At 45.3% G+C, this 12,048-nt stretch overlaps 1 protein-coding gene across 1 annotated transcript; it reads left to right on the top strand.

Annotated features, from left to right (window-relative positions):
- Positions 1-3,741: 3,741 nt before the first annotated feature.
- On the top strand, positions 3,742-10,707 carry CEBPG (CCAAT enhancer binding protein gamma). The gene is made up of 2 exons (XM_040570811.1): positions 3,742-3,864; positions 8,549-10,707. Exon 2 carries the CDS (start codon positions 8,655-8,657, stop codon positions 9,105-9,107), a length of 453 nt encoding a protein of 150 aa, XP_040426745.1. The 5' UTR covers positions 3,742-3,864; positions 8,549-8,654; the 3' UTR covers positions 9,108-10,707.
- The last annotated feature ends 1,341 nt before the right edge of the window (positions 10,708-12,048 follow it).

Here is a 12,048-nt window from a genome sequence, read left to right as displayed (position 1 = left end):
TAAAATAATAAAATAAAATAAAATAAAATAAAATAAAATAAAATAAAATAAAATAAAATAAAATAAAATGTAGGTGGAGAGAAAAGTATGGCATGTAGCACCTATGATAGCAACAGTTTGGGTTTCTAGTAAAAAAAAGATCATTAATGCATTAGTTTTCTCTAATACATTGTAAGATTTCTGTGTTAGTCTGATTCATTTAGCTATCGCACAATAGCCTACTGAAGTTGTGGGAGAAAGAACAGCTGTTGGCTTTTTTTTTTTTTGATGTCCTCCTCCACTGGAGAAACATTTCTTTTACTCTGCACATGTAATGGAGTTGATCTCTTTTCAGAAACCAGTGTAAGTAATTCGAGATATTTGGGTAGCTTTAATATTTTGATAATTGCAAATAAGGAAAGTAGAACTGGAAGATGCTGAACTAGAAACTGGAAATACTTTCTTGCAAAAATTATTAGCTGCATAGAGAGAAAGAACAAAAACATTGGATTTTTCCTGTAAATGAACTCCAGGCAGCGTTACAATAAAATGGATGTTTGCTATTTGAATAGAATGGCTCCTTTCTTTACTTAGTATTTGCTAGAACAAAAGCACTGTAACTTTCCAAGGCTTAGTGAGTCAGTGCTAGAATTAGAAGTGCAGTCCTGAAATAGCGATCACCAGTAAGCAATGTTTCCTCTCCTTTCTCTTCACCTATTCAAAAAGGCTACCTCTGACAAACCAACTATTAATAGACAAGTTTCTACCATTTAAATTATCGAATCAAATTGAAAGACATTTCTAACAGTAGGATTTTGATCTTGGTGCAGGTCAGTCCTGAATGCAAAATATAAGTCTTGTAACACCAACATACAAGGGTTATTAAGAGAAGAGAGTTTTGCAATAATAAGATTAGGGAAAAAACTCTACTACAAATTTTGTATTGCTAGGATATTTCTAAATGAATGTTATCTGCTTGGTGATCATAAGGAACGTGATGATATTCCACAGAGTTTTTCTGTCCAGTTTCAACCAAATCTAGTTTAACAGAACAGGGGTAGCAGTTACTAAGAAAAACTTTTATAACAAGACTGACAATAGGAAGGTTAGTAACTTTCTTTTCCTCATGTCAAAACAGACAAGAAGAGACTGCTACTGCTGCTTTCTAACCATTTGTTTACTATTCTATCATGACTTTGCACTCTTTGAAAGATTAAAACTGGAACACTAACAGGCTGCTGGGGGTGGATTACAGATCTGTCTCTTCAGCTTCTGGATAATCTCTATAAATAGGACAGAAAGTGTTAGTATCATTCAGTGCATTTGCCCACTAACACACTTTACATCACAACCTGAAACAGTACCTAAGGAGGGTATTTATTTCTACTTGTAAAATATATATATATTTAATTTCCTCTCTTCTAAATTACAAGAAAGTAAATGACTAAATTCTTAGTTAGAAGAATTCAAAAGACATATTACACCAAAGGGAAAAACTATACAGTTAAATCGTGTGTGAAAGGTAAATGTTTAACAGAAATGTTCAAGTCTGAAGTAAAAAGTCCAGTAAAGGCTATCCAGGAGAGAAATGCAGGCAAATAATTGAATGCTTGCAGAAGAAGAAGAAGAAGAAAAAGTGTAGGTTGTAGTCCAGTCTGTTTGTATGTTTTTTTATTTTAGGACAAAGAAATAATTGCCCATGAACACAGACGTAACAACCATAAACATTGTAAACAGACAATAAAAATGATCCAGAGACATAACAGTTTTCACACTGAGTTCTACTACAGAAAACTTCTCAAATGTTTTTGTAAGCATTAAGTGAACAACCAATAAACAGGGATATTTCCCTCAAAGTTCCTCTCCCCTCTAAAACTTTTGCCTCCGATTCCCATAGATAGCTTCTGTTTCCTCAATAGTTTTTCTGCCTTGAATTGTGATTTGCTATATACTATTTGAAGATGCTGAAAATTTTTGTAATTTTTTTTTTTTCAGGAACTGGAGTCTTTAAAGAACCATAAGACTGGACTATGCATGTGAAAATAAGCTGCTATTACAATGTTATCTGTAGTCTTATAGGCAGACTTGCTACAGGAAGACATCCAGAATCAGAGCGAGAAGGGCTCCATCCCAGCAGGGACAGGCCAGCTCATGACACCGGACTCCAGAGATACTGACACACCTCCTGTAACTCATATGTGACAGTAAGCAGAAAAGGTGTGTATTTCAATGCCATGCCTCAAGAGCAGTAGTCCATATATTTTGTGATTACTTTTTAAATTGCTTCCACCATAATCCATTTTTACTGTGGGAAAGAAAAATATTATCTTGCAAACACTTAAGTACACTGTGTGATGGTTTTCCTGTAATAGGATACAATGCCAACCAAGCATTGGAGCTCCTTATATGCACGGAATTACGTATGGGCTTTAATGTTTAAAATAATCAGACCGAATGAGAATGAGTTTGTCTACATTTTATTTTTTTCATCTTTCTTTGATGAGGATTAATGAATAAATGGTGATAAAGTACTCTAAAATCCTAGGAAAGCACTCTAAGAGCATACACCTACTTAACTATTTTAAGTAGAGAATAATGTTTAATGCTTACCTGGAATTTTTGCTCTAGTTACAGATGGATGAGTCATTGCCAGAGAAAACATAACAGTTTCAACTGAGAAACAGAAAAACATTTGAGATATTAAAGCAAATACTTGATGACTGACAAGGAAACAGTATCTTCACAGTAATGAGCTGAGTAAAACTGTTTGCCCAGACTAATCCTCAGAATTCTTCTGCAAATGTGGTTTATTTTCCACAGGGCTTTATAAAAACATCAACAACAAAAACACTCAACATCAGACAGCCATAAAAATGGCAAATACGAATATCTACATTACCAAGCTCTGCAACTGTGTTCACAAATCTGATTATTCTCACTTCTTTTGCATAGAAAAAGTTTCCCCAGGTAGGTCTACATGCCAAACTGGTGCCCCAGAGAGACTGGAACTCTCTCTCTCTGCATTTAAACAATAACTATTTTTTCCACACTGTTCTTTTCACTGTGTGCACATAAACTTGCTCACAACTTCCTTACTTTACAAAGTGATGATTTTTGGAGCTGCCCACTGTGAACACGTACACCTCCTTGTTGAAGTACACGTTTCCCCTTCAAAGAGCTATTAGACGCATTTTATGAATCTACAGGTTAGATGCAAACGTGTATTTTTTTATTGCAATCTTGTTCAGGCAGAGCTAAGGAGATGTGAGCCGATGCCTCTGAATAGCATTACGGGCCCAAACCGTCCTTCACAAGACGTGAGGCATTTTATGACAAAACACAACTGCGCCTAACGTTCCTATGGCATTTAACTACCACACAGGTGTTTCCTAACCTGTTTTAAACCTTTAGTCGTTGTTTTTTTTATTTGTTTTGAGGTGTTCACAAGGGGAAAAACGAACGAGTAGCCAACGCAATTTCGAAATTCCCCGTAATTTCAGCTCACTCGCCGACTCGCGCGGGGCCTCCCGCGGCGGCTGAGGTGAGAAGATGGCTCCCGCGGGCAGGGGCCTCGCGCAGCTCCTGAGGGCGCCGAGGTGGGGCAGCCCCGCAGCGCCCTCACGGCCCGCCGGCCTCGCCCTTTAAACCCGAGGAGGGGCCGGATTGGCCGCTGGGGCTGCCAATCGCGGCGGGCATTGCGTCACCCCGGCGGGCAGCCGGGCGCCGATTGGCTGGAGCGGGGGCTCGGGGGCGGGCGGGCGCGGGGCGGGTTTCGCAATCGCCGCTCGGGCCGCGCTGGGCGCTTTAACGACGAGGCTCGGGCCCGGCCGCGCCCCCCCCCCCTCCCCTCCTCCTCCGCCGCCGCCGCCGCCGCTGCCGCCGCAGGTAAGGGCAGGCCGCGCGGGGGGCGCCGCCGCGGGGCGTGGGGCCGGCCCGGGCCGGGCTCTGCCCGCTGCCGTTGCCGCGGCGGGTGGCGGCGGTGGCGGTGCGGCGGCCATGGGGAGCGGCGCGCATGATGCAATCGGCGGGCGGGCGGCCCCGGCCCCGCGCCTCTCCTCCCCCCGGTGAAGTCACGGCTTGGCGCTCCCGCACGGCCGCGGGGGAGGAGGAGGAGGAGGAGGGGGAGGAGCGCGGCCGGGCGGCCCCCGGGCTGCGGGCCCGGCGGGGAGGCGACGGCCGGGCCCCGGGGATATCCCGGGGGTGCCCCCCCTTCCCACCTCCCCGGGCCAGGTGCGGGCGGAGGCTCCCGGAGCCGCCCCGAGGGCAGCGGCCGCCCGGGCGGGGTCCCGGTGGGACGGCCCGGCGGGGCGCTGCCCGGCCCCGGAGCTGCGGCATGTCGCGACAGCGCGAGGCTCATCGCGACAGGGGCCTTTAGCGCCCCGGGGGAGCGCTGCGGGACTTCCTGAGGGCTCCGGGCGGGACCGCGCTGGGTCTGGGGGCAGCCGGGGGGAGGCGGGGGGGGCTCAGCGGGCCCCTGTGCCCCCCTGTCCCCCCCCGTGCCCCCCAGGCCGGACCCCCCGGCCCCTTGAAGTTCTGCTTCCTGCCACCCGGGATCGCGATTCGCGTCATCAGCGCTGCCAGGGTGCAATTAATATACGTATTTAGGTGTTCCCAGTGTTGTCTTTTTTTTTAAAGATACCGGACTGCATATTTTGCAGTGTGAGGAAGGGTTTTCCCTTCACAAGGAGTAATTGGAGGTTATGAGAAAAATGCAGGAGCGCGGTGTTGTCAGCTCTGGCAGCGGGTGGCAGATGGAAGCCACCTTGTCCAAAACACCTCCCCGTGAGCACGGTGTGCAGCAAACCCTGCAGAACGGGGCTCCCCCAGTGCTCAGCAAACAACTGCCCAGAGGTTTACGCTGTTCCTTGTGCAGCAGCAGTTGGATTTAGTCAGGTCCTGCTGGGGTACTCGCACTGAAGTCAAAGAGAAGGGAGGCCACCTCTTGCTGCTCAGGCTTGGGCTGATTCTGCACTGGACAGCCAAGGCAGCTGGGTGAATTTGTGCAGTGAAGCTGTCCTGGCTAACAATCAGAATCTACAGAGTCACATCTCAGAAAAGGAGCAGAGAGAAATGCTCTGTAGTTTTTGCTTCTAAGTAAAAAAACACAGAAAACAACACTGATTTAATTAACAAATTAAAACACTTTTTTTTTTTCCGCCAAGGCAAACATTTGGAAGTTTATTTTTTTTTTTGGGGGGGGGAAAGCAAAGATAATAAAGGTCTTGATTTGCTTGGGAGCCTGTGGTCCCTGCGGAATGCTGTCAGACTGTAGCTGCCTGCGAGGACACCCCTGAGCTACCAGCTATTATGCTGTAGTGGGTGGCCAGCCAGTGTCCTGGGTGGCCAGTTGGTGGCCCAAGGAGAGAACAAGGCAGTTCTGACTGGCCACTGGAAACACTAACATGTGCTGGGTGGAACCACCCCAGGGCTGGCACCGGGCTGTGGCTGATGAGCTGCTTTATGGGAACAAGATGCTGGGAAACTCGAGCTGGCTCTCCAAGGAGCTGCCTCCTGTTGTGTCACAGCTATCACCCGTTTGCAGCGAGCCAACCTGTTTGTGTGCCACGATACCTGAGCCATGGGCCCCAGCTGCCTCCTGGCCTTCCCCAGGTACTGTGTGCTTCACCTCTGCCTTCTGCAGAGCCCCTTCTGCATGCCTTCTACCTGCGGCCTGTAAATATCCTGGCAGCATTCCCTGAATGATGCCCTGCAGAGCCCACTGCCAACCAGGGTCTCCTTCCCTCTCACTGCCCAACTGAGTAGCTGACAGTTGGTGATGTGGGTCCAGCCTCCAGATAACCGGGGGGGGATTAGCGTCAAGCCTTAATTGTTACGACTCCAGGGTTATCTGTGATACAGCACAGTCAGTGCTACTTGCTCTGCATAAATATTAGCTGGAGCAGGACAGGAGTCCAGGTGTCACATCTCCCAGGCAAGTGTTCTGTTGATCGTCAGGCCAAATTAGAGCTTGTCTCACTGAAGAAATAGTTATTGGATATGAAATGGATCAGCTGCAGTAGGAAGGAACTGAGGAGGATCTATTCCAAAGTGCTCTGTAAGTCAGGGCTAGAAGAGTAGCTTGAGAAACGGGACACTTTGGTTCTTCACCTTCGGGGCAGGAGCTGCCCCTTCCTCTGCAGTATCCACAAGCACAAAAAGCAGTGGGTGAAAATGTTTCTGACGTGTTACTAAACTGGGTTGTCCAGATGAAGTTAGTAAGCACTGTTGTGTTGAAATAGAGGGGACAGGAGACCATGCTGTGTGACTTTGAAAACATGCCAAAAAAACGGGAAAAAAAGTTCAGGTATCGGAGACGATCTAACAGAGCTCTGTACTATTTGAGGGCTGCAGAAATCCTGTTTTCAGAAATGTAGCTGAGACAAAGCCAGAAGAGAATATACACTTGCATCTTGACTTTAAAAATATCTGGGCAATCATGCATGCAGCTACTGTAAGTGGCCTTGCAACTCTGCTATTTGTGCACAGTGACATCTTGTTAGCTGTATGTTCGGCTCAACCACCGATCTGCATTGCTTAGTTGGTCGGAATCTAAGGCTTAAATGTGGTTTGCAAAAATTGCTTTAAGAGCTGAAATCAGAAGATAATAAATACAAAGGTTAGGCATGTACGTACGTAGATTTAGCTGTGCAGATGTCAGAGCTGACATCTGCCCTGAAATATGAAAATCATTTCTTGAGGAGGGGTGCAGGTATTCCCTTCTTCACTTGTCCTAAGTGAGAAGACTTTGTCATGACAGAATGTTAAATAGCTTCCAAGCCAAACTTAACAGGCTTTTCTGTACATTTTACTGAACCACACTCTGCAACTGCATCTAGCTCTGGCTCCCTCCTATTATGAGAGGCAAACTGGAACTGATCTAGACAGTAACGTTTTAACCTCGTTAATGATAACCTAGCAGAAGGTAAAGTGGCAACTTGGGCTGCTGAGGAAAACAAACAAGAGCAGCAAGCAGCTGACGAACCCGAGTGCAGGACGAGGAGTGACACACCGCAGCTTGTTTACAGCCACTCACTGTGTTCGGCAGCCGGACGCAGGGCTGCAGTCACGCCGTGCTGCTGGGACGGAGAGCCACGAGCCCTGCGCTTGGCGCTGCGGATGCTGGGCAGCTTGCGGTGCCCCCACCAGCTGCAGGTGCTTTCATCCCCAGGGGTCCTCCCAGCGGCAGGCAGGGAAGTAGCCAAATACCTGTCGTATGCTAGCACGTACACCTGTGACAGAGTGTGGGGCTGCACCTTTGTAACACAAAATTATCTCAGAGTAGGATTGTCTTATGCCAGTTAGATGCTTTTGTTTAATATAACAAGAAATCAAATACTCATTTGAGCAGTCTGGAAGTACTTTTCACTGGAGCCACAGGCAGGGATTTCAGGAGCTTAGAACAGCCCTATTGCCCCCTCCCCTCTTCTCTCCCCAACTTTTCTCCCAGACATTTAGGAGGTCACACCCTGTGAGATGGGAAGAGAAGGGGAGCAGCTTTTAGCCTTGACAGGGCCATGTCCCTCCAGCAGCTGTAGTGGAGTCCTGCTTGTACCACCAGCAGGTCGGGAGCAGGCTGAACCTCAGCGGGAGGACATGAGTCAGGTGAGAGGGCGTCCTGCTTTTCAGGCGAGGCTGCCTGCTGGAGAGGAGAGTGGGCAGTGACTGGGGCAAGAGCTACAGCTGAGGAAGATAGTTTGTAGGCACGTCAGCTGTGGCCCCCATCTCCCTAAGGGTAGCAACACTCCCCTGGCTTTCAAGTGTAGTGATGCTCACATTGTCCTCACTGTGCTTTCCTGTGCCACCTGCTCATTGCAGTACTGTTACAGTACTTGTCTTAGTAGGGGTTCCTTTCATGGCACTCGGTCACAGCAATCACAGCACACTACCTTCTCCCGTATGTTATTTTCTTCCACTGAGTACTAGCGAGACCTTGAAACAATCATCAGTTTGGACACCATCTTCAAAAAGCAAGTAAAACAGTCCTAGAGCTGGTAAAAGCACTAGAAGATGCTGTGAGATGTTGAAGGAAAGGTGGATAGCCTGAGCACACTCACTCCAGAGAAAAGACAGGCCAACAATGAATGTGTCTGTGCACGTACCCAGAGGGATGGTCTGAAGAGGACAAGGATCAAGTACTCCTGTTGGTCAAGAGTCAGGCTGTTAATAGGTTTAAGCTGCAGAAGGAAAAATTCAGTCTAAAAATTAAGAAAATTATATAACTGGAGGAAAAGTTAGACGGTGGAACCAGTTGCCAAGGCAGAGGTTGTGAAACTGGAGATTTTCGAGGCTAGGCTAGACACCCATCCATCAGGGATGGCTTTGGAATAACTGAGTAAATCCAGTGAACAATGCAAACAGCTTGACTAGATGACCCAGTAACAGTCCCTTCCAATCCAAATATGTTCGAGAGGCTTCTGAAATGTCCAGCAGTTGGCAGCTTTTCCACTTCCAGAATAGTTTTGGTGTGTTACTGCCAGATGTACCATCAGTACCTTATGCTAAAGCCAGCGATGTATAAGACTGTAGCTAAACCCGGCAAAACTTTAACAGCATTTTTTTTTCCTATTAGGTTCACCTTGCTCTTAATCCATGTGAAGATCTGCTGGAAACACGTTCTAGAAAACAGTTTTCAGTCTCCTGATATATTCTGTTGTGTCAAAGAAGAGCCTGTCCAAATGAGCAAGACATCCCAACAGAACACCGCTACAGATGCGAACGGAGTAAGCGTGATTCACACCCAGGCACACACCAGTGGTTTGCAGCAGGTTCCCCAGCTGGTTCCCGTTAGTCCTGGTGGTGGAGGCAAAGCCGTGCCTCCAAGCAAACAGGGAAAGAAAAATTCCTTTGTGGATAGAAACAGTGATGAGTATCGTCAGCGCAGAGAGCGGAACAACATGGCAGTGAAAAAGAGCCGGTTAAAAAGCAAGCAGAAAGCACAAGACACGCTGCAAAGGGTCACCCAGCTCAAAGAAGAAAATGAACGTTTGGAGGCAAAAATTAAGCTCCTAACCAAGGAGCTGAGCGTACTGAAAGACTTGTTCCTTGAGCACGCACACAACCTTGCAGACAATGTGCAACCTGTTGGCACTGAAACCACCACAACAAACCCAGAGAACAGCGGACAGTAGGCACTGTCGCGACCTCATGAAATGAACTCTCGAGGTACAGCTTGTCTGCGCCACCCATGCAGTAACTGAGGAAAAGATGTGTTCTTTTAACCGTCATTTCTTGGAGATCTTTTTAGGTTTAACACTGAAGATTTGATACGATTAAACCAGAAACTGCTTAGTCTATTTGTTTAAAAGCGTTAAGTATTTTTCTCCTCTGGAGGATTTGTCTAGTAAATGCAGATCTAAGTTCATACTCAACAAGGAGCTTAGCATTAGGGAAATAACATGTTCACGGAAGTGTACTTACCTTCTTATATTTTGCATAATGGGAGGAATCCATCGGGATGCTTCACTGTAGTATCAGTAAATCGTAACTGGGTTAATTGTCTTTTAAATACTTTTTAGTGTATTTAAGCCCTTTGTTTTCTCCATTACGTATTACAAACTGCAAAGGCCGTGGAGAGAGTTTGCTGTCCTGTCAACTACTTTAAACCTGTAGAGCAAGTCCTATAAAGCACCACTTAGGTCTTTCATATCTGGCTATAGTTAATGGGGAGGGTGTAGTATTAGTGAGCTAGGATGCTTACTGATGTTTTCTAGAAAAACAGCAATATACTATAATAATATATACAGGCAGTTGGCTTCCAAAAGGCAAATGATAGTCTGAAGCAAGTATAAGAGGTAAAGCAGCACACTGACAAAGTCTTTTAAGCCTGTGTTCACATGTTAACATTGCTCACACAGTGACTCTGGGGCCTTAAGAGAACAAGATTTTGGTTTCCAGAAAATGGCAAAATGCTACCAAAAACCTCTGCTCTGCAAAACTGCATTCTTGCTGGGGTGCAGGTATCAGGGAGAACAAAATGTGCAGCTTGGCTAAGCAATGAAAGGATTAAGGCAGCATCTGTACAGTCAGAATGTATGGATCACTGCTTGCCGACACTTATTTCCATTTTCATGGGCGTTCAGATTTGTAGCCAAGTTCGTATAGAAAGTGATTTTAAAAATAAATGGCCCTAGTTTGAGTACCTGATTCAGCAGAATTTCTATAGCCATCGTAGAGTTGTGTGAAGGAGTATCTTCAGTCTTATTTTATTTCCATCAAAGTTTTGCTATAGCAATTTTTTAAATGCTAGTGATAAGTCTTTGCCATGATCCATAATGCAGTGGTATGTACTATATTGAGGATTTAAACAACAAAAGTAAAGCAGGAACTTTGATGTAACCTTAATTTATTTTCATTTTTAAATATTTCATCGACTGTATGGTTGTGTTACATTTAACCCGTGTGTCTGGCTAGTGAATTATTACACTGTCTTAATTTCTCTCCTACACTACCTTTTTCCATAGATTATTTTGTAGGATGCTTGTTTGCCTTGTATCTGTATTTAGGAAAAGAACTTTGATATTATCTCTATGAGGATGCTGTTAGAAACTAAAGCCTTTAAAAGTTCTTTTTGAATTTAAATTTTTAATACAAAGGTAATTAGATGCAGTCTTTTATGGATTGTTTTGGACTATGGTAGTCTTTTTACAGAGATATGTTTTTTTGGTTCTAGCTGCAGCTTGAATAGGTAGGGTTGAAATATCAGAATCTAATAAAAACATTTTGCCTCTAGTGCTGGCCTTGTTTTTCCTGTCCCTTTTCTCTTTTGCTCAAATACAGAGGTGGCTACCTTGAGCAGCTGTTGCCATTGAGAAAGCCATGCAACAGTCTCCATTACTGTCCTCTACTTAGGTTTTTATTCAGTTGAAAGAGAATCAGAAACTAATTACACTTTAGCCTAAATATCCAATTTCACCAAAACCAACCAACCAAAAAAAAACCAAACCAAAACTCACAGCTACCTTTCCTGAACATGTATTGCAATTAAAAGATTATGATAGGCTGGGGGGCTGTGGGCAAGGAAAACAACTGTACAAGGATAAAGATGACCTGACTGCACCGTGTTTGTTAGATGGGCAGCAGTTCTGGTGCAAAACGCAGGAGCTTGTCTCCTCTCTTTGCTCTGTGAGTTGGGACTGCATCGTCTTGTTATCCTGCCATTGGTCTGACAGGTTAATGTGGGTTTCTCTCCAGATAACCTAACCAACCAGGAGCTCCAAATCTCTCTCGTGTTTTTTCTGATTTTGGTGAAAACGGGCTACCTCTAGATTAATGATTTCTTAAATCTCTTGAGTAGGAATAAAACTTTTGATGGAGACCTAGGATGCTTGCATAGGTCACTTTACCACCTTGTACTCCTGACAGCACCAATTCCACTTCCTTCTTTAAAACAAAACCACCGAGTTACGAAAAGCTGTTAGTTTGTACAACGACTTTTCCGGCTTAGCAGTCCATGCACTTGCTGTGGTTGCCTAGGGAAGCATCCAGACTGTGCAGCATGTCACTTTCAACATGGGAGGCCATAGACCAGAGATTTTACTTTTTTTCTTTTTAAATTTACTCACAGTGTGAGCTTGGTTGCAAGAGAGGTTGCATGAGCCTGTTATTTTAAGACCTTTCCTGCCACAACAGCTATCTCAGCCCCCTGCAGATCAAAGGCAGAGGTGGAGCTTTCCCTGTCACTGACAGCAAAGCGCGTCAGCCCCATCCAGCTGAGCATCTCCAGTAAGGCACAGGAGAGCTCTCACAGTGAAGTGACTTGGAAGAACCTCTTTTCTTCCTAAGGAAAAATTGGAATAAATACATATCTACACAATAACATTTTAGTATAGGCCTATAAAAACTAATACTTTTCCTTTTGATGCATTTTTTTAATAGCAGTTATAGTCTGTGACAGAACATAGTGCCTCTCACAACAAGAAAAAGTGCTACAATGCTCTACATTTCACCTGTAAACCTTATTCCTGTACCAGTAAGAGAACTTCCCTACTCTAACTTCCATGAGCACTAGGAGGCTCTACCACGTTAATTATACTATGTCGCTGCAGCAGCATGATTTGCATGGCAGATAAA

Source organism: Cygnus olor, chromosome 12, assembly GCF_009769625.2.
Source record: "Cygnus olor isolate bCygOlo1 chromosome 12, bCygOlo1.pri.v2, whole genome shotgun sequence".
Classification (NCBI taxonomy): domain Eukaryota; kingdom Metazoa; phylum Chordata; class Aves; order Anseriformes; family Anatidae; genus Cygnus; species Cygnus olor.
Note: the sequence above shows the minus strand (reverse complement) of the source record. Positions and strands in the feature narration are given on the sequence as shown.